Below are 25918 nucleotides of genomic sequence, written 5' to 3'. Positions count from 1 at the left end.
CTATTTTAAATATTTTTAATATTTAATAGAGTGGGAAGCGCAGAATCAAATATCGCTGTGATGATTGTACATTCTAGTACCAATTGTTTGGCGACAATAAAGTATAAGGTATAAAGAATTTCTGGACAGGACTTAAATCCAAAATTCATTTACTCAAAATACTACTATAGGGTCGCAGTTTACCAATACAAAGCCCAGAGACTATTTTCCAGCTTTTGACAATTTTGTATGTTTAATCCTGTATTTGGTTACCTTATATTCCCTCACAGTTAGCATGTGGAGCATTCTCTGCTGTGAACCACCCAGCTCAGATACATCCTGCATCAATCCTGCACCGACGCAGCGCGCGCAGCCTCTCTGGTGAAATGATATCGTATTTGTTAAATAGGGTACCGTGCACAATTCTGATTTGATGGAGACAGCCGTGAGAACCACGGAGGAACATCTGGAGAAATTTCTGAAATGCCCGGTTCACTGCTGCTGCTACTGTGTGATCGAGAATCTCCGGAGGGAAGGCTCCAAATCCTCGGCTTTGCCTGCTGCTGGTGGCCGGGGCTGGGGTCGAAGTGCTCGGCAGAGATGGTGCTCGGTGCTCGGTGTTGGAGGGCTGGTCGGAGACTCAAAGTTTTCGGGTGACACAGAGTCGGACTGTGGTTGGGCATGGCAGGGAGAGTTTTCTTCCTTCTCCCGTCTGCGTGAGGTGTGGGACTTTCGAGAGACTTTGAACTCTTTTTTACCGTGCCCATGGCCTGTTCTTCATCAAGTTACGGTATTGCTTGCACTGTTGTAACTATATGTTATAATTATGTGGTTTTTGTCAGTTTTTCAGTCTTGGTCTGTCCTGTGTTTCTGTGATATCACACCGGAGAAATATTGTATCATTTCTTAATGCATGCATTACTAAATGGCAATAAAAGAGGACTGTGTGTCCTCATAACCTAATGTAATCTGCTGTCAGGAAACCCAATGTGCTAGAGTGCCTTCCCACTGATCTCACTCCTGGTACTTATCCTTGCAACGGGAACAAGTGCCACACCTGCCCCTACACCTCCTCCCTCACTACCATTCAGAGCCCCGAACAGTCCTTCCAGGTGAGGTGACACTTCGTCTGTGAGTCTTTTGGGGTCATGTACTGTGTCTGGTGCTCCCAGTGGGCACTCTTGTATATTGGTGAGACCTGATGTAGATTGGAAGACTGCTTCGCCGAGCACCTACTCTCCTCCTGCCAGAAAAAGGGGGATCTCCTGGTAGCCACCCATTTCAATTTTTCTTCCCAATTCCATTTCAACATGTCAGTCCACAGCCTCCTCTACTGCCGCAATGAGGCCACACTCAGGCTGGAGGAGCAACACCTTATATTCCACATGGGTAGCTTCTAACCTGATGGCATGAACATCGACTTCTCGAACTTCCAATAATTGCCACTTCCCCTCCACCATGCCTCCATTACCGTTTCCCTCTCACACCTTCTCTTGTTACTTGCCCATCACCTCCCTCTGGTGCTCCTTCTGCTTCCCTTTCTTTCATGGTCTTCTGTTCTCTCCTACAGATTCCCCTTCTCCAGCCCTTTATCTCTTTCACCTATCAACTTCCCAGCTCTTTACTTCACACCCTCCCCCTCTCTTGGTTTTACCTATCACCTACCACCTTGTACTTCTTCCTCCCCTCTCCCCAACTCCTCCACCTTCTTACTCTGAATTTTCATATTTTGTTCAAGTCCTGATGAAGGGACTAGGCCCAAAACATCAACTGTACTCTTTTCCATAGATGCTGCCTGGCCTGCTGAGTTTCTCCAGCATTCTGTGTGTGTTGCTTAGATTTCCAGCATCTGCAGATTTTCTCTTGTCTGTACAGAAGTGATAAATGCCCCTGAAATAATTCTTGTGAAATTGAATTTTAAGTGCTTTATACCTTAGGAACTGATGAGTTACAGTGAAGTATAACTACGATTTGTACTGTAAACTGATCAATAAAGGGAGCAACTGATGGCGCTACACAGTACTTACAGGAACAAAGTAAATGGTTGGAAACCGCTTCACAGAAGATCAAAATGAACTCTGACTGGATGGTGAAAAGAAGCTCATTTTATTAACCCTACAAGAAATGTAGAGTAATGAATACATTGGAAGAGACACATATTATATCATTTAGACATGTTATATTTATTCAAATATTATATCATTCAGACGCATCCAGACATGACAGATTATATCATTCGCACACTCTATCATTCAGACAAAAAATTCTGATGTCCCAAGCAATAGAGGCTAAAGTGTTGAAGTATATTAGAATAATTTTCATGATTGAACAGAAGAGTGAAGTAGGCTTTATTTTTAAATGCTCAAGACCTTTCGCAAAGACAGAAGGAAAAGGTTTGTGACAAGTGCTGCTAAAATAGTTGATTATGGTAGCTCATTATTTGCAATATGATATCACTGATTCACAAGGGAATTGAATTTATCATTTTAATTTGGCATACGTTTCAAAGGATTTTATTTAACATTACAATAAAGCATGTCATAACTACAAACGTAGCTACTCTTAGTAATATTGATCACAAAATTGATCCGGTTTAATAATGTGTTCTTCAGGGAAGGAAATTACCCAGTATGGCCATAATGCTACGTGCGAGCCATAGAAATGTGGTTGACTATGAAAGGACTAAGCAAGCCATTCTGTTCATAAACAATTCAGGGTGGGATGCACATGTTGGCTTTGCTAGTGACATGCAAATCCTGAAAAAAAATTAAGAAACTTTAAAAAGCTGCTAGTTGCAGGGCACCCAGCATTCTGCCTGTTTGAGGGCACAAAATTGACACCTATTAGACACTATGAGTAATGCACTGATTAACTTTTGTTTTAAGAAAGATGTCAACATCATTCTTTGACAATACTTGATAGAAGAACAACCTACCAGCTGTGCTTACTTACATCGATTTTCGCAAAGCTTTTGACTCCATTCACAGAGGGAAAAATGCTGAAGATCCTGAAAGCTTACGGAGTGCCAGGCCATCTACTGAGAGCAATAGAGTCCAGCTATACCAAAACCATGGCGAAAGTTGTATCACCAGACAGAGAAACAGCAGTGTTTGAGCTCCTAGCTGGTGTGCTGCAAGGAGACACTCTGGCACCCTACATCTTTATAATCGTCCTTGATTACGCTCTGTGTCAAGCTACCAAAGATCATGACAAGCTTGGTTTTACCATAAAACCAGGATGAACCAAAAAGGTCAGACCAGTTACACTCACAGATCTCAATTTTGCAGATGACATAGTCCTGTTCTCTGACCAGATGGAGGAAGCACAGCAGCTACTGACAAAAGTGGAAATAGAATGCAATAAAGTTTGACGTCACCTAAACGCTAAAAAGACAGAGCACATGGCGTTTAACTGCGACGAAGGTACTCTCAAGACCGTAGAGAATAATACCATTTATAAAGTCTTTGACTACAAGTACCTCGGGTCAAGAATGATGAGTTCAGAGAAGGACAAAAAGATACGGAAGATGCTGGCGTGGAGGGCTATGAACGACATGAAGGAAATCTGGAAGTCGAACCTGACCAGAGGGCTTAAAGAGAGGATTTTCATAGCAGCTATAGAGTCCATTCTCACAGACGGATGCGAGACGTGGACACTCACCAAGACGATGCGAAAGTCTCTAGACAGTTGCTATACACGAATGCTCAGGATGGCTCTTGATGTGAGTTGACAACAGCACATGACGAACGTTGAGCTCTATAACAACCTACCGATGCTCTCCACTAAAATTGAGGTGAGAAGACTGCAAATAGTGGGGCACTGTCTACACCACCCCGAGCTACCTGCCAGCCTAGTCATCATATGGGAGCCCAAGCACGGGAGGATGAACTCTGGGCGCCCTCCCAAGACTATGGTCAACACGCTCCTAGAAGACAGCGGCACGGCTAATGTAGATGAACTGAACACACTGATGAGGGAGAGGGAGAAGTGGAGAGTCTGTCATCTTGTCCGATGCTGGCCCCCTAGGCCTGAGTTGACATAGTAGTAGTAGATAGACTTTTAGTTTGAGCCAGCTGCAGCGGATCAAGGACATGGAAGCGAATTCTAACCTTGCCAGTACTGATGCCTGCATGAAAAAAACTAACGGGCAAGAATATAGAAGCTTACATTGAACAGAATCATAGGATCATCTCCTTGAATGGATATTGTAAAATTCAGACCACTGATATTAGAAAATTATTTTTGTAAATTATTATTTATTTTGTAATCATGGTTTCCTTGAATTGAATGGGAATTCATGACTCAACTAGGAAATAAGTTCACATTATAATTATGCCATGGACTTACTTATGAAACTATGATACAAAAATAAACAAAAACAACCATGTACATTCCTGATATCCGTTAGGCAAATATATTTATTTTACTTGTCAAAGAACAATTCAGTAACCTTTGCATCACTTTAACCATAAAAAGCTTTCAAAAGCTTTCTTACAACTCTTTCCTTTCATATTCTTTAAATTGCAGTGTGAATTAGCCTTTCTTCCCTTCAGAATCCTCCCCATGCAACGACAAATGCAGCTTGGCAATGTCATTCGAGATCTATCACATTATATATGACAAGGCAGCTGGAATTGATTCAAATATTATTATGGCTGTAGGGTATACAATGATATTTTTTTCCAAATGCATTTAGGTATTAATTATGAAGTAGCTTGTTTTGTTCACAGAAGGATGGTAATGTGATAATGGGAGAAGACTCATCAGTGTTAGTGAAGAAGACAAGAGTGGCTTTCGGAGGGAATGCAGCATCAAGGGTTAGAAACCATAGAAACCATAGAAACTACAGCACAGAAACAGGCCTTTTGGCCCTTCTTGGCTGTGCCGAACCATTTTCTGCCTAATCCCACTGACCTGCACACGGACCATATCCCTCCATACACCTCCTATCCATGTATCTGTCCAATTTATTCTTAAATGTTAAAAAGGAACCCGCATTTACCACCTCGTCTGGCAGCTCATTCCATACTCCCACCACTCTCTGTGTGAAGAAGCCCCCACTAATGTTCCCTTTAAACTTTTCCCTCCTCACCCTTAACCCATGTCCTCTGGTTTTTTTCTCCCCTTGCCTCAGTGGAAAAAGCCTGCTTGCATTCACTCTATCTATACCCATCATAATTTTATATACCTCTATCAAATCTCCCCTCATTCTTCTACGCTCCAGGGAATAAAGTCCTAACCTATTCAACCTTTCTCTGTAACTGAGTTTCTCAAGTCCAGGCAACAGCCTTGTAAACCTTCTCTGCACTGTTTCAACCTTAGTTATATCCTTCCTGTAATTTGGTGACCAAAACTGAACACAGTACTCCGGATTCGGCCTCACCAATGCCTTATACAACCTCATCATAACATTCCAGCTCTTATACTCAATACTTTGATTAATAAAGGCCAATGTACCAAAAGTTCTCTTTACGACCCTATCTACCTGTGACGCCACTTTTAGGGAATATTCCCAGATCCTTCTGTTCCACTGCACTCCTCAGTGCCTTACCATTAACCCCATATGCTCTACCTTGGTTTGTCCTTCCAACGTGCAATACCTCACACTTGTCTGTATTAAACTCCATCTGCCATTTTTCAGCCCATTTTTCCAGCTGGTCCAAGTCCCTCTGCAAGCTCTGAAAACCTTCCTCTCTATCCACTACACCTCCAATCTTTGTATTATCAGCAAATTTGCTGATCCGATTTACTACATTATCATCCAGATCATTGATATTGATGACAAATAACAATGGAGCCAGCACTGATCCCTGTGGCACACCACTAGTCACAGGCCTCCACTCAGAGAAGCAATTCCCTACTACCACTCTTTGGCTTCTTCCATTGAGCCAATGTCTAATCCAATTTACCACCTCTCCATGTATACCTAGCGACTGAATTTTCCTAACTAACCTCCCATGCGGGACCTTGTCAAAGGCCTTACTGAAGTCCATGTAGACAATATCCACTGCCTTCCCTTCATCCACTTTCCTGGTAACCTCCTTGAAAAACTCCAACAGATTGGTCAAACATGACCTACCACGCACAAAGCCATGTTGACTCTCCCTAATAAGTCCCTGTCTATCCAAATGCTTGTAGATTCTGTCTCTTAGTACTCCCTCCAATAACTTACCTACTACCGACGTTAAACTCACCGGCCTATAATTTCCCGGATTACCTTTCGATCCTTTTTTAAATAACGGAACAACATGAGCCACTCTCCAATCCTCCGGCACCTCACCTGCAGACAGCGACGTTTTAAATATTTCTGCTAGGGTCCCTGCAATTTCAACACTAGTCTCCTTCAAGGTCTGAGGGAACACTCTGTCAGGTCCCGGGGATTTCTCCACTTTAATTTTCCTCAAGCCAGCAAGGACCTCCTCCTTTTCAATCTGTACAGTTTCCATGATCTCACTACGTGTTTCCCTCAATTCCATAGACTTCATGCCAGTTTCCTTAGTAAATACAGACGCAAAAAACCTATTTAAGATCTCTCCCCCATTTCCTTTGGTTTCGCACATAGCCGACCACTCTGATCTTCAAGAGGACCAATTTTATCCCTTACAATCCTTTTGCTCTTAATATACCTGTAAAAGCTCTTTGGATTATCCTTCACTTTGACTGCCAAGGCAATCTCATGTCTTCTTTTAGCCCTCCTGATTTCTTTCTTAAGTATTTTCTTGCACTTCTTATACTCCTCAAGCACCTTATTTACTCCCTGCTTCCTATACATGTCATACAACTCCCTCTTCTTCTTTATCAGAGTTGCAATATCCCTTGAGAACCAAGGTTCCTTATTCCTATTCACTTTGCCTTTAATCCTGACAGGAACATACAAATTCTGCACCCTCAAAATTTCTCCTTTGAAGGCTTCCCACCTACCGATCACATCCTTGCCAGAGAACAACCTGTCCCAATCCACGCTTTTTAGATCCTTTCTCATTTCTTCAAATTTGGCCTTCTTCCAGTTAAGAACCTCAACCCTAGGACCAGATCTATCCTTGTCCATGATCAAGTTGAAACTAATGGTGTTATGATCACCGGAACCAAAGTGCTCCCCTACACAGACTTCTGTCATTTGTCCTAACTCGTTTCCTAACAGGAAATCCAATATTGCAACCCCTCTAGTTGGTCCCTCTATATATTGATTTAGAAAACTTTCCTGAACACATTTTACAAACTCTAAACCATCTAGACCTCTAACAGTATGGGAGTCCCAATCAATATATGGAAAATTAAAATCCCCTACCACCACAACTTTATGTTTCCTGCAGTTGCCTGCTATCTCTCTGCAGATTTGCTCTTCCAATTCTTGTTGATTATTGGGTGGTCTGTAATACAATCCCACTAATGTGGCCATACCTTTCCTGTTTCTCAGCTCCACCCATAAGGACTCAGTAGACAAGCCCTCTAATCTGTCCGGCCTGAGCACTGCTGTAATATTTTCCCTAACAAGCAATGCTACTCCCCCACCTTTCATTTCTCTGCTTTGATCACATCTGAAACATTGGAACCCTGGAATATTAAGCTGCCAGTCCTGCCCCTCCTGTAGCCAAGTTTCACTAATTTCTATAACATCATAATTCCACGTGTCAATCCATGCCCTCAACTCATCCGCCTTCCCCGCAATACTCCTAGCATTGAAATATATACACCTCAGAAGATTTTTACCACCACTCATAACCTTTCTATCAGCGGATTTGCTTGAACTTTTAACATCATTTATTTTCACCCCAGCCACACTGTCAGCTCTGGCACTCTGGTTCCCATCCCCCTGCAAATCTAGTTTAAAGCCTCCCCAATAGCATTAACAAACCTCCCTGAAAGGATATTGGTCCCCCTGTAGTTCAAGTGTAACCCGTCTCTCTTGTACAGGTCCCACCTGCCCCAGAAGAGGTCCCAATTATCCTGAAATCTGAAACCCTGCCCCCTACACCAGTTCCTCAGCCATTTGTCCTCCAGAGCATCCTATTCCTACCCTCACTGGCACGTAGCACAGGTAGCAATCCTGAGATTACCACCCTCGAGGTCCTGCTTTTCAACTTCCTACCAAGCTCTCTATACTCACTCTCCAGGTTGCCTTTATTCATCATGTACACTTACATGTTCCAGGGGTTTGCTGTGGCGTAGCGGTGCAACATGCAACAGAAAACAACATTCAACAATTATAAGGATTAAAGAATTACATAAAAATAAAGTTAAAAGTTTAAGTACAGATATTGAGTAAAATGTGCATAAATAGATGTATATTTTTACAATGCAAGCAGAATTATAAAAGTTTCGTGTTTACAGTGCAATGCAGTGGCTGGGGTGTGGAGTGGCTAACTAAGATGGTTGAGCAGATTGACTGCCTGGGGGAAAAACTTTTAAGATGGGTGAAGTTTTAGTTTTAATGGCCCAGTAGCGATTTCCAGAAGGCAGATTTTACAAAAGGCAGTTTGCAGGGTGGGTAGTGTCCACAATGAGTTTTTGCTGCCCCCTTTGTCCAGGACACATGCAGCTTATGACCTTTTCTGCTGACCTGATATTTCACTGTAGTCTTCATACATTGTAAGAGGACACTCACCAAAGCAGGATGATGTGAGGGTGTACTCTATGATGGCAGTGTAGAATGGCACCACTATGTTCGGGGGGGTGGGGGTGGGGGGAGACTGCTGCAAGAAGAATCCTTTGCTGAGCAGTTTTGTTGATGAAGGAGGTATGGTTCTTCCACATGATGTCCTGTGAAATAACACTGCCTAGGAACCTGAATGTTGAAACAGTGCTTCACGAGAGCGCATCAGCAAGGAAGAGTGGTGCATGATAGTATCACACACAAAAAATTGCTGGTGAACGCAGCAGGCCAGGCAGCATCTCTAGGAAGAGGTACAGTCGATGTTTCAGGTCGAGACCCTTCGTCAGGACTAACTGAAAGAAGAGATAGTAAGAGATTTGAAATTGGGAGGGGGAGGGGGAGGGGGAGATCCGAAATGATAGGAGAAGAGCTGGAAAGTTGATTGGCAAAAGGAATACGAGGCTGGAGAAGGGAGAGGATCATGGGACGGGAGACTTAGGGAGAAAGAAAGGGGGAGGGGGGAAGCCCAGAGGACGGGCAAGGAGTATAGTGAGGGGGACAGAGGGAGAAAAAAGAGAGAGAGAAAAAGAATGTGTGTATATAAATAAATAACAGATGGGGTACAACGGGGAGGTGGGGCATTAACGGAAGTTCGAGAAGTCAATGTTCATGCCATCAGGTTGGAGGCTACCCAGACGGAATATCAGGTGTTGTTCCTCCAACCTGAGTGTGGCTTCATCTTGACAGTAGAGGAGGTCGTGGATAGACACATCAGAATGGGAATGGGGCGTGGAATTAAAATGTGTGGCCACTGGGAGATCCTGCTTTCTCTGGCTGACAGAGCATAGGTGTTCAGCGAAACAGTCTCAAGCCTGCATCGGGTCTCGCCAATGTATAGAAGGCCGCATCAGGAGCACCGGACGCAGTATATCACCCCAGCCGACTCACAGGTGAAGTGTCACCTCATCTGGAAGGACTGTCTGGAGCCCTGAATGGTGGTAAGGGAGGAAGTGTAAGGGCATGTGTAGCACTTGTTCTGCTTACAAGGATAAGTGCCGGGAGGGAGATCGGTGGGAAGGGATAAGGGGGATGAATGGACAGGGGAGTCGCATAGGGAGCGATTGCTGCGGAAAGCGGGGGGGGGGGGAAAGAGGGAAAGATGTGCTTAGTGCTGGGATCCCGTTGGAGGTGGTGGAAGTTACGGAGAATTATATGTTGGACTCGGAGGCTGGTGGGGTGGTAGGTGAAGACAAGGGGAACCCTATTCCTAGTCGGGTGGCGGGAGGATGGGGTGAGAGCAGATATGTGTGAAATGGGAGAGATGCATTTGAGAGCAGAGTTGATGGTGGAGGAAGGGAAGCCCCTTTCCTTCGTCCTGGAATGAAGAGCCTCATCCTGAGAGCAGATACGGCGGAGACGGAAGAATTGCGAGAAGGGATTTTTGCAAGAGACAGGGTGGGAAGAGGAATAGTCCAGATAGCTGTGAGAGTCCGTAGGCTTATAGTAGACATCAGTAGATAAGCTGTCTCCAGAGATAGAGACAGAAAGATCAAGAAAGGGAAGGGAGGTGTCAGAAATGGACCAGGTAAACTTGAGGGTGAAAGTTGGAGGCAAAGTTAATGAAGTCAAAGAGCTCAGCATGCGTGCAGGAAGCAGCGCCAATGCAGTCATCAATGTAGCGAAGGAAAAGTGGGGGACGGATACCAGTATAGGCTTGGAACATGGATTGTTTCACAAAGCCAACAAAAAGGCAGGCATAGCTGGGACCCATACAGGTGCCCATGGCTACACCTTTAGTTTGGAGGAAGTGGGGGGAGCCAAAGGAGAGATTATTAAGAGTAAGGACTAATTCCGCTAGACGGAGCAGAATGGTGGTAGAGGGGAACTGGTTAGGTCTGGAATCCAAAAAGAAGCAGAGAGTTTTGAGACCTTCCTGGTGGGGGATGGAGGTATATAGGGACTGGACATTCATGGTGAAAATAAAGTGGTGGGGGCCAGGGAACTTAAAATCATCGAAAAAATTCAGAGCGTGAGAAGTGTCACGAACATAGGTAGGAAGGGATTGAACAAGGGGGGATAAAACCATGTCGAGGTATGCAGAAACGAGTTCGGTGGGGCAGGAGCAAGCTGAGACAGTAGGTCTGCCAGAACAGGCAGGTTTGTGGATCTTGGGTAGGAGGTAGAAATGGGAAGTGCGAGGTGTGGGAACTATAAGGTTGGTAGCAATGGATGGGAGATCCCCTGAGCGGATAAAGTCGGTGGTGGTGTGGGAGACAATGGCCTGGTGCTCCTTAGTGGGATCATGATCGAGGGGTAAATAAGAGGAGGTATCCACGAGTTGTCGCTGTGCCTCGACAAGGTAGAGGTCAGTGCGCCAGACTACAACAGCACCCCCCTTATCGTCGGGTTTTATAGTAAGGGTAGGGTCAGTGCGGAGGGAGTGGAGAGCAGAGCGCTCGGAAGGAGTGAGGTTGGAATGGGGACAAGGTGTGGTGAATTCAAGACGGTTGATGTCCCGTCTCTCTTTTGAGGAAAAAAAGTGTAGTAGAATTGAGAGTGTTAGATATAACCAAAGTTTGACCTAATAAAATGACTTCACTACTGCAACTTGTTTAAGCATGTTACCTCTGTACCCTTCTTGGATTGGAGAGTGAGGAGGTCACACTTACTTGGCTGGTGGCTTTTCAAATGTAGGAGTTTGTAAGCTGTATGACTGTACAGAAAGGTTGTTCTGCAAAAATTCATTGATAAATCTTAACAAAACAGAAGATCCTCATGCATTTACTATGTAATTAATCATTTCTATTATCTAAAGCTAGGGTTTGTCAGAGTATGCTATTACTCATTTCCTGCAACATTCTGTGCAATACTTCCTGCACTATTTCTACTTCATTCTTAACCATAGGTAAATTTATTTTAACCTATGCAAATCTTGTAGTTAAATTATTTCCACCATCAAAATAAGCTAAGATAATTATGTTCTTCAAACTAGGTGCAGATATAAGAAAGCTTACATTTATCTTAGCACTGGGACAATTTACTTTACGTGCTTGCAGATGCTATACTTTCCTGCTCCCTCTGAACAGGACATAGACTATTGTATGTGTTAACCAGAATGTTAATTAGGAAAAGGTTCTAATCTACAATCTGATTTGTAGATGACCAAAGTACATTTCAAGAATTTTCAGACTTAAAGGAAATAACATGCACACGTTGCTATATATGGTATAATATGCTGCCTTTATACACTGTGCATCCTGTGACTTACTGTGGAAGGTATCGCAGGAAATTCACTAGTGTTTTACTAAAAGATGCTGCATTAACTCATCCCTGTGAAAATGTATTAATGTTTCTCACATGATTCACCTGAAAGATCATCTCAATAACAAATATCCATGTTGTTGTGAACCAAGTTTATTTCTTAAACATGATTCACTTCTGTGCATATTTTTAGTGAAGGAAAGATAAGCAATTAGGTCACTAAAAATACTGAGATGTCTTTGCTCAACTTTCACCTACATGGTGTAGAGTTAGATAGGGTGAAGGTAACAAATGACAAAGAAGGGAGTGGTTCTTAGGGCCCCAAAAACCAACAACTATATTGGAGCAACATACACAAAATGCTCAGCAGGCCAGGCAGCGTCCATGGAAAAGAGGTCAGTCAACATTTCGTCAAGAGACCCTTCATCAGGACTGGAGAAAAAGAACAACTTTGGAGAGGTAAATTAATCAGGAAGTAAGAAAAGATGGCAGTGAAGATAAAGCATTAATCATGAGGGTTTAAATCTCCATTTAGGCTTGGCAAGTAACTGGTAGAAGTTGTCTGGGAGACAAATTCATAGAGTTCAAGAACAATATATCATGGAATCAACTGGGCAACTGGTTGTTTTGGGTTTTACCCTTTAGATACAAAGACAGACTTTTTCCCTTCTCCTTCATAGTGGAAAGTTCAAAAGGCAAGTGTAGTGGTTATCGTAATGTTATTACAGTGCCAGTGACCCGAGTTCAATTCTATCTCCCCCCCCCCCACCATTCCCACCCGTGACTGCATGGGTTTCCTCCCATGTTCCAAAGACGCATGAGTTAGTCACGTGAGTGTAATTGGTTGCCGTGGATTCGTCGAGCCAGATGGGCCTGTTACCATGCTGTATCTTTAATAAAAAAAATAACAAATTCAAAATAAATATATTATCAAAGTGTGTGTCTGTTCCTGCAAGCGTCCATAATCTTGCTGTTGGCTTTGGAGGCTTGTGTGCCTCAATGACCCGGAGAGCTCTGTTGGCCGGAGTCAGGGCATTCTGCTTTGGCTCTTGGTAGGGTCACACATGTCAAACAGTTCAAAGAGCAGAGGCTAGACTAAGAGTGGTCCACCGGTCCACCAGGTTTGTGGGCTCAGCTTAGAGCTAACAACCGTGAATGGTAAATCAAAATTGTTACAGAAACAGCAATGAATAATCCTTCTATAACTGTGTGCGACAGTATGGACAGACACGTAACTGGCAGTCAGTCAGTATATGGTTCATACCTCATTGATCATTTTCTTGCAGGCACTTGTAGGAAAAAAATAATTTTACAAAAAATCTATGCATAAACAGACACTGACAAACAACCAATGTGCAAGACTATTGTGTAAATAAAAACAATACTTAGAACACAAGATGTAAAGAATCTTTGAAAGTGAGTCTGTGGATCATAGTATCAGTTCAGAGTAGTGCTGAATGAGGTTATCCATGCCAGTTCAGGAGACTGATGGTTGTAGGGCAATACAGTAGTTGTTTCTGAACCTGCTGCTGTGGGACCTGAGCTTTTTGTGCCTGCTACCTGATGGCAGTCGTGAGAAAACCTCAATATCTGGATTTTTTAATATATTAAAAAATCTGTATGATGAGAGTCTTTGATGATGGACGCTGCTTTCTTGTGGCAGCCCTCCATGTAGATATACTCAATGGTGGGGAGGCTTTACCTGTGATGGACTAGAATGCATCCACCACTTTCAGTCGACTTTTCCATTCCAGGGCGTTGGTGTTTCTATGCCAGGCCATAATGCAACCATACTTTTCACTGTGCATCTATAGAAGTTTGTCTAAGTTTTCGCTGACACACTGAACCTACACAAGCTTCTGAAAGTAAAACTGCTGTCTTCTTTGTGATGACACCTATGTGCTGGGCCCAGAACAAATCCTCTGATATGTTAATGCCAAAGAATTTAAAGTGACTGACCCTCTCCATCTCTGTTCACCTAATCAAGACTGGCTCCTGGACTTTCGACTTCTTCCTCCTGCATTCGATAATCAGCTCTTCACTCTTACTGATGATGAGTGAGAGGTTGTCGTGGCAATGAAAAACGTACTTGCAGCAGCAAAGGTATATAGCATTATATAACATTATTTTTTTTAATTATGAGAACACTCAGTCCTCTTTTATTGTCATTTAGAAATGCATACATGCATTAAGAAATGATACAATGTTTCTCCGGAGTGATATCACAGAAAACAGGACAAACCAAAGACTAACACTGACAGAACCACATAATTATAAGATATAGTTACAGCAGTGCAAAGCAATACCATAATTTGATGAACAAACCATGGGCACGGTAAATAAGGTCTCAAAAGTCCCCGAGTCGATCGACTCCCGAGTCCTTGATAGCAGGCGGCAAAAGGGAGAAACTCCCTGCCATAAACCTCCAGGCACCGTCAACTTGCCGATGCCTTGGAAGCAGCCGACACTGAGTCCATCCGTCCGAAAACTTCGAGCTTCCGACCAGCCTCTCCAATACAGCCTCCTGAGTGCCATCCTCTGCTGAGTGCCTTTGACCTCGCCCCGGGTGGTGAAGCAAGCAAAGCCAAGGATTTCGGGGCCTTCTGCTCCGGAGACTCCGGTTACCACACAGTAGCAGCGGCAGGGAAGCGGGCATTTCAGAAGTTTTCCAGATGTTCCTCTGTACTGTCACATCCATCTCCATCAAATCAGAATTGTGCACGGTCCCCTACTTGACAGATAACAGACATCACCACCGAAGTGGCCACGCGCACTGCCATCTTCTCCTCCTCCTAATGCTATATAGCATTATATAAGCAGCATTCACATGAAAATAAAATTAAATAAAAATTATACACAATTTTTACAAGAAAGATCACAATTAAAACAAACAAGACACAAGGTTCAAAGTGATCAAACTATTGTTAACCTGTAGTGATTAGATTGCACCAGTTGGTCAAGAACTGAAGGGAGGTAGCTGTTCTTGAACCTGGTGGTGTGGTATGTCTGGCTTCTGTATCTTCTGCCCAATGGTAGTTGCAAGATGGCGAGGGCTGGATGGTGGGGATCTTTGATGATGGATATTTCCTTCTTGAGATAGATACTACCAATGGTGGGGAGGGACATGCCTGTGAGGTTTTGGACTGAGTTCATGAGTCTCTGCAGCTTCTTACTGAAAACAATTAAGGGTACTAAAACTAGAAGTGTTCTGATACCTGATATCTGTGAGGGGAAGAAATGTAAATGTAAGTGTATCTGGAAATTGAAAGTTTTGTTATGCTGAGCAAAAAAATAAATTTAATTAAATTTAAAAAAAACTAGAAAACTCCATTTAAAATAGGCACATTCCGGTATTGCAAAAGAACTAACATTGGAAATAGTGGATGCAGAAGGGATGTTTTTACAAGATTGCCTAGGCTTCAGAACAGTCTAGCAGACTTGTAGGTAGCAAATGAAACATTGCTATTTAAGAAAGGAGGGAGAGATAAGTATAAGGAACTCTAACTAAGTCAGACTAACATTAGTTGATGAAATCATAGAATTCTTCATTAGTATTCTGGCAGCAGAACATTTAGAAAATCAAACTTTGTTTATGCATAGTCAGCGTGATTTATAAAGGTATAATAATTGTTATTGATATATCTGAGTTTTTTAAAAAATAAAACAGGTTGGATACGTAATTGGAACAATTGGATTTAGCATCTTTGGACTTTCAAAAGAAACCTAATTAAGTGCTTCAGAGTCTGTTATTTGAAATAAAGCCTCATGAGATTGAGGGCAACATGTTAGTTTACACAAAGGATTGGTTAAAGAACAGAAAGCTGATAACATAAATCAATGAGTCAAGTTCAATTGTTATTAGTGAGAGTCCACAGGAAAAATATCTGAGCCCTCAACTGTTCACATGTAAAGAGCACGGTGTGTGCAAGAGGAGAATTGAGCTGTGGGGAAGTTGCAACATACTTGCAAAGGGATAATTCACCATTTCATTCCCACTCTAACCATTCTGCCTGTGACCGACAGCACCTACAACAAGGCCCAATACAAGGTCGAAGAACAACATCTCATCTTCCATCTGGGCACATTGCAGCCTGCCGAACTCAATTCTGAATTCTGCACTCTATGTATAATTCTGTCTATATCAACACCCTCCATTTCGGCTTGTGATAATTTTTCCTCATTATTTCTTATTCTGTTAGTACCATCTGGCTTGCTGGGCATGTCTCACATCCTTGCCATGAACAAAACATTAGACAGAGAACTTCTATCTACCTGCATCTGGGCTCATTTATTCACTGGCGTTCTGTTCAGCATTTCCTCACAAACAGCATTTGAACACAAGAGCATCCTATATGTATAAAATAGAACCGAAACCGGGTTTGAGAAGATCAATGGTGCCAAATTGCACAGCAAAGAAGCGGGCCCTTTGACCCACGGTGTCCATACTGACCTTCCTACCCATCCACATCTTTCACTTACCTTCATTACGTTCTATCCTTCTATGCCTTGCCGATTTAAGTGCCAGCCTCAACGCCTCTTGAATGAGCCTATTGTATCTGATTCTACCAACTCTGGCTGTCAGAATGGGGTGCTGTGAACGGACCCAAATGCGAGACACAGACACTGAAGTACAACGAACAGGACTTGACTGGCATAGAGATGTGACAGGATAGTACATAGACATGGAGCCGGGACTTATACTTAGACAAGCTTAGACAACTTCTCCACACCAAGGTGGGACAGGACCATCCGTCGCGTAACGGAAGAACGGCCAGACTTACCCAACAGAGGCAAAGACAAGACAGGTCCCCCGCAGGGCAACGGCAAAACAGCCTGACTTACCCCACAGAGGCGAGGACAAGACAAGACCCCCTGCAGGGCAATGGCAGATTGAGTATATGGCAAGTATTGAGTATAAGAGCTGGAATGTTATGATGAGGTTGTATAAGGCATTGGTGAGGCCGAATCTGGAGTATTGTGTTCAGTTTTCGTCACCAAATTACAGGAAGGATATAAATAAGGTTGAAAGAGTGCAGAGAAGGTTTACAAGGATGTTGCCGGGACTTGAGAAACTCAGTTACAGAGAAAGGTTGAATAGATTAGGACTTTATTCCCTGGAGTGTAGAAGAACGAGGGGAGATTTGATAGAGGTATATAAAATTATGATGGGTATAGATAGAGTGAATGCAAGCTGGCTTTTTCCACTGAGGCAAGGGGAGAAAAAAACCAGAGGACATGGGTTAAGGCTGAGGGGGGGACAAGTTTAAAGGGAACATTAGGGGGGACTTCTTCACACAGAGAGTGGTGGGAGTATGGAATGAGCTGCCAGAAGAGGTGGTAAATGCGGGTTCTTTTTTAACATTTAAGAATAAATTGGACAGATACATGGATGGGAGGTGTATGGAGGGATATGGTCTGTGTGCAGGTCAGTGGGACTAGGCAGAAAATGGTTCGGCACAGCCAAGAAGGACCAAAGGGCCTGTTTCTGTGCTGTAGTTTCTATGGGATAGCATTTTTACAGGACACAGGGTGGGAAGAGGTATACTGTAGTCAAGATGGTTATGGGAATTGGTAGGTTTATACATGATGTCGGTAAACAGTTTATCTCCAGAAATGGAAAAAAAAGCTAATTTTCCTGCCCCCAATACCTTGTTCCCAATATAAAAAGTCTATCCAAACTGAGCTACAATTAATTTTATTATTTCAACATACTCAACCTGGGCAAAAGACTTCCACTGGAAAATCAGAACGAAAAGACGATATGCTTCCAGCAGCTGAAAAGCAGTAGACGGAAAGCTGTAAGAACCAGTGAGCACATCTGAACAAAATGCACTTCCCAAGGGAAACTTAGGTCCCCTGAAGTCTGCTGCCGACTCACCAGACACTGCAGAGGTTGTGGGACAGTTGTATATCTTAGTTTTAATAGAGAAATATACTGCAGATCTTTGACCCTTCTCTGTTTGCTCCAGATTTATAGTGCTAGCATTCCCATCTCACAGTCCAGTCCAAACAGTATGGCATTTAGGAATAACATCATAAGTCTGTCTGTTCCTTATGGATGATCATGTGTTGCCACACCCACCATTGATCAGAGAAGGTGAGGCTCTGAGCTTGATTGTAGCCCTTGTAGCCAAAGGACGGCAATGGAAACTGCCACCTCAGGAAGGGAGGAGTGAAGAATCAACTACCTTATATTATGGAGGAAGGGTTAGTGTAAATAACTTCACTCACTATGACTTTAAACAGATTCTACAACCTACAGACTCACTTTCAAGGACTTCTTACAACTTAGATTCTCAGTATTAATTTATTTGCACAATTTGTTTTCTTTTCCACATTGGTCTGTTAATATAGTTCTTTTCATAAAATCTATTGTATTTATCTTCCTATAGATGCCTGCAAGAAAATTAATCTCAATGTCGCATATGGTAAACATATGTACTTTCATAACAAATTTTATTTTGAACTTTGATACTCTCCAAGATAAAGAATAATGGAAATAACACATTGTCTTCTGCTTTTAAAACCTCTGTTATACAATGCGAGTATAATGAAAAATATGTCAAGTGATTTAATGTTTAATCTCGATGGCAAGGATAATGGAAATAAGACCATGAGACACAGGAGAGGGATCAGGCCATTTGGACCATCGAGTCTGTTCCAGCATTCAATCACGGCTGATTCTTTTTTCTCCTCCTCGGCCTCTCCCCGTAACCTTTGATGCCATGTCCAGTCCAGAACCTATAGAGTTCTGCCTTAAATACATCCAATGACCTGGCCTCCACAGCTGCCTGTTGCAATAAATTCCACAAATTCACCTTCCTCTGGCTGAAGAAATTTCTCCGTATCTCTGTTTTAATGGATGCCCCTCTATCCTGAGGCTGTGCCCTCTTGTCCTAGACTCCCTATTCATGGAAACCATCATTTCCACATTTACTCTGTCTAGGCCTTTCAACATTCGGAAGGTTTCAATGAGATTCCCCTCATCCTTCTAAATTCCAGCGAGTACGGACCCAGAGCTATCAAATGTTCCTCGCATGATAACCCTTTAATTCCCGGAATCATCCTTGTGAACCTCCTCTGAACCCTCTCCAATGTCAGAACATCTTTTCTTAGATGAGGAGCCCAAGAACATTCACAATATTCAAGTTGAGGCCTCACTAGTGCCTTATAAACCCTCAGCATCACATCCCTGCTCTTGTATTATAGACCTCTTGAAATGAATGCTAACATTACATTTGCCTTCCTCACCACCGACTCTATCTGCAAGTTAACCTTCAGGGTGTTCTGCACAAGGACTCCCAAGTCCCTTTGCATCTCAGATTTTTGGATTTTCTCCCCGTTTGTAAAATAGTCCACACATTTATTTCTTCCACCAAAGTGCATGACCATGCATTTTCCAACATTGTATTTCATTTGCCACTTGCTTGCCCATTCTCCTAATCTGTCTAAGTCCTTCTGCAGCCTACCTGTTTGCTCAACACTACCTGCCCTTCCACCAATCTTCATATCATCTGCAAACTTGACAACAAAGCCATCTATTCCATCATCTAAATCATTGATATACAGCATAAAAAGAATCAGTCCCAACACCTACCCCTGTGGAACACCACTATTCAGCTCCAGCCAACCAGAAAAGGATCCTTTTATTCCCACTCGCTGCCTCCTATCAACCAGTCAATGCTCTAATCATGCCAGTAACTTTCCTGTAATACCATGGGCTCTTAACTTGGTAAGCATATGTGGCACCTTGTCAAAGGCTTTCTTAAAGTCCAAATATACAACATTCACTGCATCCTACTTGTAATCTCCTTAAAGAACTCCAACAGGTTTGTCAGGCAAGATTTTCCCTTAACTAAACCATGTTGACTTTGTCCTATCTTGTCCTATGTCACCAAGTACTCCATAACTTCATCTTTAACAATTGACTCCAACATCTCCCCAACACTGAGGTCAGGCTAACTGGTCTATAATTTCTTTTCTGCTGTCTTCCTTTCTTTAAGAGTGGAGTGAGTGATATTTACAGTTTTCCAGTACTCTGGCACCATGCCAGTGTCCAATGATTTTTGGAAGATTGTTACTAATGCCTCCACAATCTCTAACGCTACCTCTTCCAGAATCCCTAGGGTACAGTTCATCTGGCCCAGGTGACTTACGTACCCTTAGGTCTTTCAGCTTTTTGAATACCTTCTCCCTTGTAATGGCAACCGCACTCACTTCTCTTCCCTCACACCCTTTAACCTTTGGCACACGGCTAGTGTCCTCCACAGTGAAAACTGACGCAGTTAGAGATGGAGTGAGTGAATGCCTATGGATAGGAGTGTCTATCCTCCAGTTAGTGATGGCGTGAGTGAATGCTTATGGATAGGAGTGTTATCTTGCAGTTAGTGATGGAGTGAGTGAATGCCTATGGATAGGAGTGTTATCCTCCAGTTAGTGATGGAGTGAGTGAATGCTTATGGAGGTGAGTGTTATCCTGCAGTTAGTGATGGAGTGAGTGAATGCTTATGGAGGTGAGTGTTATCCTGCAGTTAGAGATGGAGTGAGTGAATGCTTATGGATAGGAGTGTCTATCCTGCAGTTAGAGATGGAGTGAGTGAATGCTTATGGATAGGAGTGTCTATCCTGCAGTTAGTGATGGAGTGAGTGGATGCTTATGGATAGGAGTGTCTATCCTCCAGTTAGTGATGGAGTGAGTGAATTGACTTTAGTTCAGCATTCAATACATCCCCTCCAAGCTGATTGCCAAACTTCACCAGCTTGGTATCAGCTCATCCCTCTGCAATTGGACCTTGGACTCTCTGACTAACAGACCTCAATCAGTTAAGTTAGACAACCTCTCCTCCTCCACTCTCACCCTGAACACCGGCGTGCCTCAAGGCTGTGTGCTGAGCCCTCTTCTGTACTCCCTTTTCACCTATGACTGCGTTTCTGTACATGGCTCTAACTCCATAATCAAGTTCGCAGACGACACCACGGTGGTTGGCCTGATCAGAGGGGATGACGGGACGGCCTACAGGGACGAGGTCCAGCACCTGGCCACATGGTGTACCACAACAAGCTGGCCCTTAACACCCAGAAGACCAAGGCAATCATTGTCGACTTCAGGCATGCTAGGAGCCACACTCACATCCCCACCTACATCAACGGAGTTGTAGTGGAGCGTGTATTAAGCTTCAAATTCCTTGGTGTCCACATTTCCGAGAATCTCACCTGGTCCCTGAACTCCTCCATCTTGATCAAAAAGGCGCAATAGGGGTGTCTATCCTGCAGTTACTGATGGAGTGAGAGAATGCTTAAGGATAGGAGTGTCTGTCCTGTAGTTAGTAGTGGAGTGAGTGAATGCTTATAGATAGGAGTGTCTATCAAGCAAGCAATATCCTATAAGATGTCAAACTTGAGCGTTGTTGAAACTGCACTCGTCTAGGCAAGTGGAGAGTATTCTAATACACTCCCGACTTGGGCCTTGTAGATGGACAGGTTTTGGTAAGTTAGGAAGTGAGTTACTTGCCACAGGATTCATAGCCTCTGGCTTACTCTTGAAGACACTCAAAAGGCCAGATGGCCTGCAACTTATACCTCTTACTTCTTAGAGTAACATTAAGCCAATTAAACAATAAATTCTTAAACACACATATCAGTAAAGCTCTTCACCTTTTGAGATATAGGTGGTATGGTTTTCTTTTTGATGATGTTTTCGAGAGCTTTGAAAGAAGACATATTCTTCTCCACATGAGCTAAGGTTAGTGGATTCAGGCTAGCGGGGGTCAACCGTGCCCTTGACTGTGATTCTGATGTACTGGAGCTCCCTTTGCCCTTTCTTTCAAAATTAAATGTTCGTTTCACTGGATTTAGTAGTCCCTCTTGAGTATAAAGTTTTGTGAAAAGTCTTCCAGAGAATGGCATCTCCTGCAAGCAAAAAAAGTATTAGGTGTATTGAAGTTATCAACATAGGAATTTGTGATAAAGATCTAAACTAGATTTTTAAAACTCCATGTGGGAAATTTGACATTGAAGCAGCTTGTGTTGCTATTCAGAGAAAAGTAATTAATATTTTAGCTGGAATTTTACATCAGAACTAAATCTTACAAGACAGACATACTTGTTGGTATAATATGTATACCTAAATTAATAATTAATGTTTAATTTATTTTAATCACAATTAGTTTAAAAACTTCACCTGCTTTGTATGGTCAAATTGATAATCCTACACTAAAGTCCCAAGGGTGCTAGATTATCAGAATTTTACTTTACATTTTAAAACTTTGGCGAATGACATTGAAGTCCACAGAAAAAAAAATGCTTTACAGAATATACGTTGTTACTGCTGAGACAGATCTCACGCAATGAAAGGGGCACATGCCCTTTTGAAAGCTGGTTAAATTGCATACAGAAGTCATCAATGCTGCAGTATCTTGGGCCACCTGAAGAAATATTCTCCAAGAATATTGATGCTTCGACTTCCCAGTTGTCAACATCTCAGAGGATCTATTTTGGGCCAAACACATTGATACAAGCACCCCAGTGCCACTATTTCATGAGGAGAGTTGGTAAGTCACCAAAAACACAAATTTCTACAGGTGTACAGTGGAGAGTACGCTGACTGGCTTCATCACTGCCTGGTATGGAGGCCCCAACGAGCAGGATTGAAAGAGACTGAAGAGGGTTATACGCTCAGCTAGCTCCATCACTTGCACAATGCTCCTCATCACTGAGGATGTCACAAGAAGATAGCATCCATCACCATCCAGGACATGCCCTCTTCTCGTTAGATGGTATAGGAGCCATAAGACTCACACTAAACATTTTAGGAACAGATTTATCCCCTCCTACATCACATTGCTGAATGGTCAACCCATAAACACTACCTCATTATTCCTCATTTAGTCTATTTATTTTTGCAGGTTATCACATTTTTTTGTTTTGCACTGTACTGCTGCAGCAAAACAGCTAATTTTATGACGTCAGTGTTAATAAATCTTACTCTGATTCACATCAAACTTGTTACTGAAACCACTAAATCCATCAAAGTCCCAGGCAATTTTTGTCAGCCATAACTGTACAGACTACATTTCATTCACTGATCCTTTCTTCACTGTTAGATATCAGGAAAAACATTGAGGAATGTGGACTCAAAGTTCCAGTGTGGCCAGATCTTCTGCTTAGAATATAGTTTAGTGAATAAACTTCAAATTCTAGTGTTTTTGCTTGAATGTGGATGATGTAATACTTGCTAATGAAAAAATACTAACATACCCCATGATCTCATGAAATTTTAACTGTATAAAGAAGTTCCATTAACAAATATATAAAATATCTACGTATACCTAAGTTAAAATAGGCAAGAGTACTGATGGCTAAAGGAACAATGGGCTATCACAACCATTAAATGTTTTTCTGCTGTTGCAAAGCCAGACATATAAGAAAATCAAGCACTAGGATTCATTTCCAGAGGGATATATAAATGAAAAACAGTTAAGGTATGCTAAATCTGCAACAAAACTTGGTTAAAACACACTTATGAGTGTTGTGGTTACTTTAATAAAAGAATAAAGGGGCATTGGAGACAAGGCAGGGAGGATGTACGTTAACAGTATCATTTCTATGTGGTGTATGTATCTGGAAAGAATGAACAGATTTTCCTGAAAAGAAAGCTGAACACACAGTTGCCTCTGAAATTATTAAAGGTTTTGATGAAGTGGATTCTGAGAGAATGTTTCCATTTATGGAGAACAACATAACTGCAAAAAAAAAATCGCCAAGAAACCAACCGGGAATTCAGAAGGAATTTCTTTACCTAAGGAAAAGTGAAAATATGGAACTTGCTTCCAGGAATGGTTGAGATAAACAGTAGAGATGCATTTAAGGGGAGGCTGACTTATCAGACACAAGGGGTCCTGTTGACAAATGTAGATGGTAAAAGATGTGAAGAAGTTCATCTACTGCATAAATCACGGGCAGAGATTAGGTTCAATTTTTGTGCCAAAAATTATATTAAATGACATTCGAGATAGGTAGGTGCTTATTTTTCTACCATGCAGGTGTGATTATGATCTTGTAACATGTCGTTAGATTTAGTTCTAAGCTTTCTACACTTACATCGACAGTTTTTTGCCACCATTCTCCTTTAGATGATTCTTGATCTTCCGTGCCCGAATTACTTTTTTGCTGGAATGATCAGTGAAAATAATTTGACAATTATTGTATTTCTCAATAAATGTGGCATTACAATCTACCAGAAATGTTAGAACTTCCCATTTACTACCTTGTAATTACGATTGATTTTAACATTATTGACATAATTGGTTCTGGGTTTTATGTTCAATGTGTTGCTTGGCCCGCTTTTCCACTTCGATGTTTTTTCAGGTGGGCTGGAAGACGCTGTGTCCATGCTTATGACATTACCGCGACCGTATTTACCAGCACAGTACGACTGGTTGAGTTTCCCTTATCCTCAGACCTTAGCAGCATTGCATTTGGGTTACTGACCACTGCCCCTGTTCAAACCAAAATAATCGCAAAAATATTCAGATTAAAATCAAACGTTACGATGAATGAACAGCCCTTTAGCATCGGTTCATAATAATTAAATTAAGAGTTGCTTTTAATACGGCTGAGAAAACCCCCGCGGTCAGTGATGCACCCATATCACGCACTTTTACTTCATGGATACAATTAATTACTTCTGCTGGTAGTCTACTCCCTTACGCCGCAAAGCAGCCAAGATCTCCGTCGCTTGTCGGATTTGCAATTTGTTTTTTTTTAATGAGTTGACTACAAGCGGCTACCTAGCACGTTAGGAATCTGGTTAGATGTGATCATTAAAATATGAATGCTTAAGAAACGATCTTTGTTGTGTTAATAGACGCCCCTTCTAGGAGTCCCTTTCACGACCTCCACGAATAACTTGGCGCCAATGAAGTTGTAAAGGATTTCCGGTCTGTGAAACTAAAACGCCCACTTCCTCATCGCTATGAAATCAGTAAGTGACCCGAAGCACGGATAAGACCAGGAAAATGTTCGGCTACATTAACATTGCTGGTAACTGACATCAAGTGATCTGAATCACTGTTAAAAGCTATCAGCAGGAAAGAAAGGAATGTGCTGGGGTCAATTCATTTATCTGAATAGTCACAAACGCGGAAGGAATCATAGTTCACAACGTTTCCACATTCCGTATAATTTGGAAACTGAGCGCTCTGCACCCAAAGATCTCGCCAGCTCTTCGCCTCCCTCTGGCGCTCCTCCCCCTTTTCTTTCTTCCGCGGCCTTCTGTCCACTCCAATCAGATTCCCCCTTCTCCAGCCCTGGATCGCTGCCACCAATCAACATCCCAGCTCGTTACTTCACCCGCCCCCCTCTCCCGGATTCACCTATCACCTTGTGTTTCTCCCCCTCCCCTCCCCCACCTTCTAACGCCGACGCCTCATCGTTTTCCCTCCAGTCCGGCTGAGGGGTCTCAGTTGAAACCCCGGCAGCGCTTTTTTCCCGTGGATGCTGCCTGGTCTGCTGAGTTCCTCCTGCATTTTGTCGGTGTTTCTCTGCACCCAGGGTGAAATAATAAGAGAATCAGTAATCCTGTTGATTCAGAGAACGCCATTGTACACTTACTTTCAGTTTGGGAAAGGAACGTTCGCTGCTATTGTATTATTTTGGCCAATTTTCTGCCTCTATGCTGCTGCAGTCCTTTATTCCATCAGATTTGCTGATAAGCTTGTAACACCTTGACCAAATGCTATTTTTACAAGTCCATATAACCCACGTTTCTCTCACTGATTCACTAAATAGAGCTAGCCTCCATCAATTTTTAAAAACTAACATCTCAACTACATGTTCTTTTGCTGCACGTCTTCCCTGAAGAAAGATGTAGTTAGTCAATACCTCAGTCGTGCACACTGCCTCCATAGGAATCCCGTATAACCAATCTGATGGAAATGTTTGAAGAGCTATCAGAGTTTATTGATTAGAGCAGTGCATTCGATGTAGTTTACATGGGTCTCAGGCCTTTGCCAACCAGTCCAAAGGGTTAGGGTCCATAGAATCCAAGACAAATTGGACTGAAAATGATCTTGATAAGAAGTGACA

General features: G+C 42.5%; 1 protein-coding gene across 4 annotated transcripts; it reads right to left on the bottom strand.

The window, feature by feature from the left end:
- Positions 1-13988: 13988 nt before the first annotated feature.
- Positions 13989-25003, bottom strand: stpg4 (sperm-tail PG-rich repeat containing 4). 4 transcript variants are annotated; one of them, XM_072267039.1, is made up of 6 exons: positions 24490-25003; positions 24099-24330; positions 23933-24001; positions 21488-21742; positions 14763-15055; positions 13989-14631 (listed from the first exon to the last, which is right to left on the bottom strand). In XM_072267039.1, exons 2-6 carry the CDS (start codon positions 24222-24224, stop codon positions 14583-14585), a joined length of 792 nt encoding a protein of 263 aa, XP_072123140.1. In that variant the 5' UTR covers positions 24225-24330; positions 24490-25003; the 3' UTR covers positions 13989-14582. The 4 variants fall into 4 exon arrangements, with proteins under 4 accessions (XP_072123140.1, XP_072123141.1, XP_072123142.1 ...); XM_072267040.1 differs by having other exon boundaries at positions 24517-25003; XM_072267041.1 differs by having other exon boundaries at positions 24622-25003.
- Between the last annotated feature and the right edge of the window lie 915 nt (positions 25004-25918).

The sequence above is a fragment of the Mobula birostris genome, chromosome 8 (assembly GCF_030028105.1).
Source record: "Mobula birostris isolate sMobBir1 chromosome 8, sMobBir1.hap1, whole genome shotgun sequence".
NCBI lineage: Eukaryota > Metazoa > Chordata > Chondrichthyes > Myliobatiformes > Myliobatidae > Mobula > Mobula birostris.
Note: the sequence above shows the minus strand (reverse complement) of the source record. Positions and strands in the feature narration are given on the sequence as shown.

Coding starts and splice junctions, on each gene's coding strand:
- stpg4 (XM_072267039.1), bottom strand. CDS start 24,224: ATGGACACAGCGTCTTCCAGCCCACCTGAAAAAACATCGAAGTGGAAA. Junction 21,743..23,932: donor GGTGGCAAAAAACTGTCGAT/GTAAGTGTAGAA, acceptor TTTTGCTTGCAG/GAGATGCCATTCTCTGGAAG. Junction 15,056..21,487: donor TACCACCTATATCTCAAAAG/GTGAAGAGCTTT, acceptor TTCCCCTCACAG/ATATCAGGTATCAGAACACT.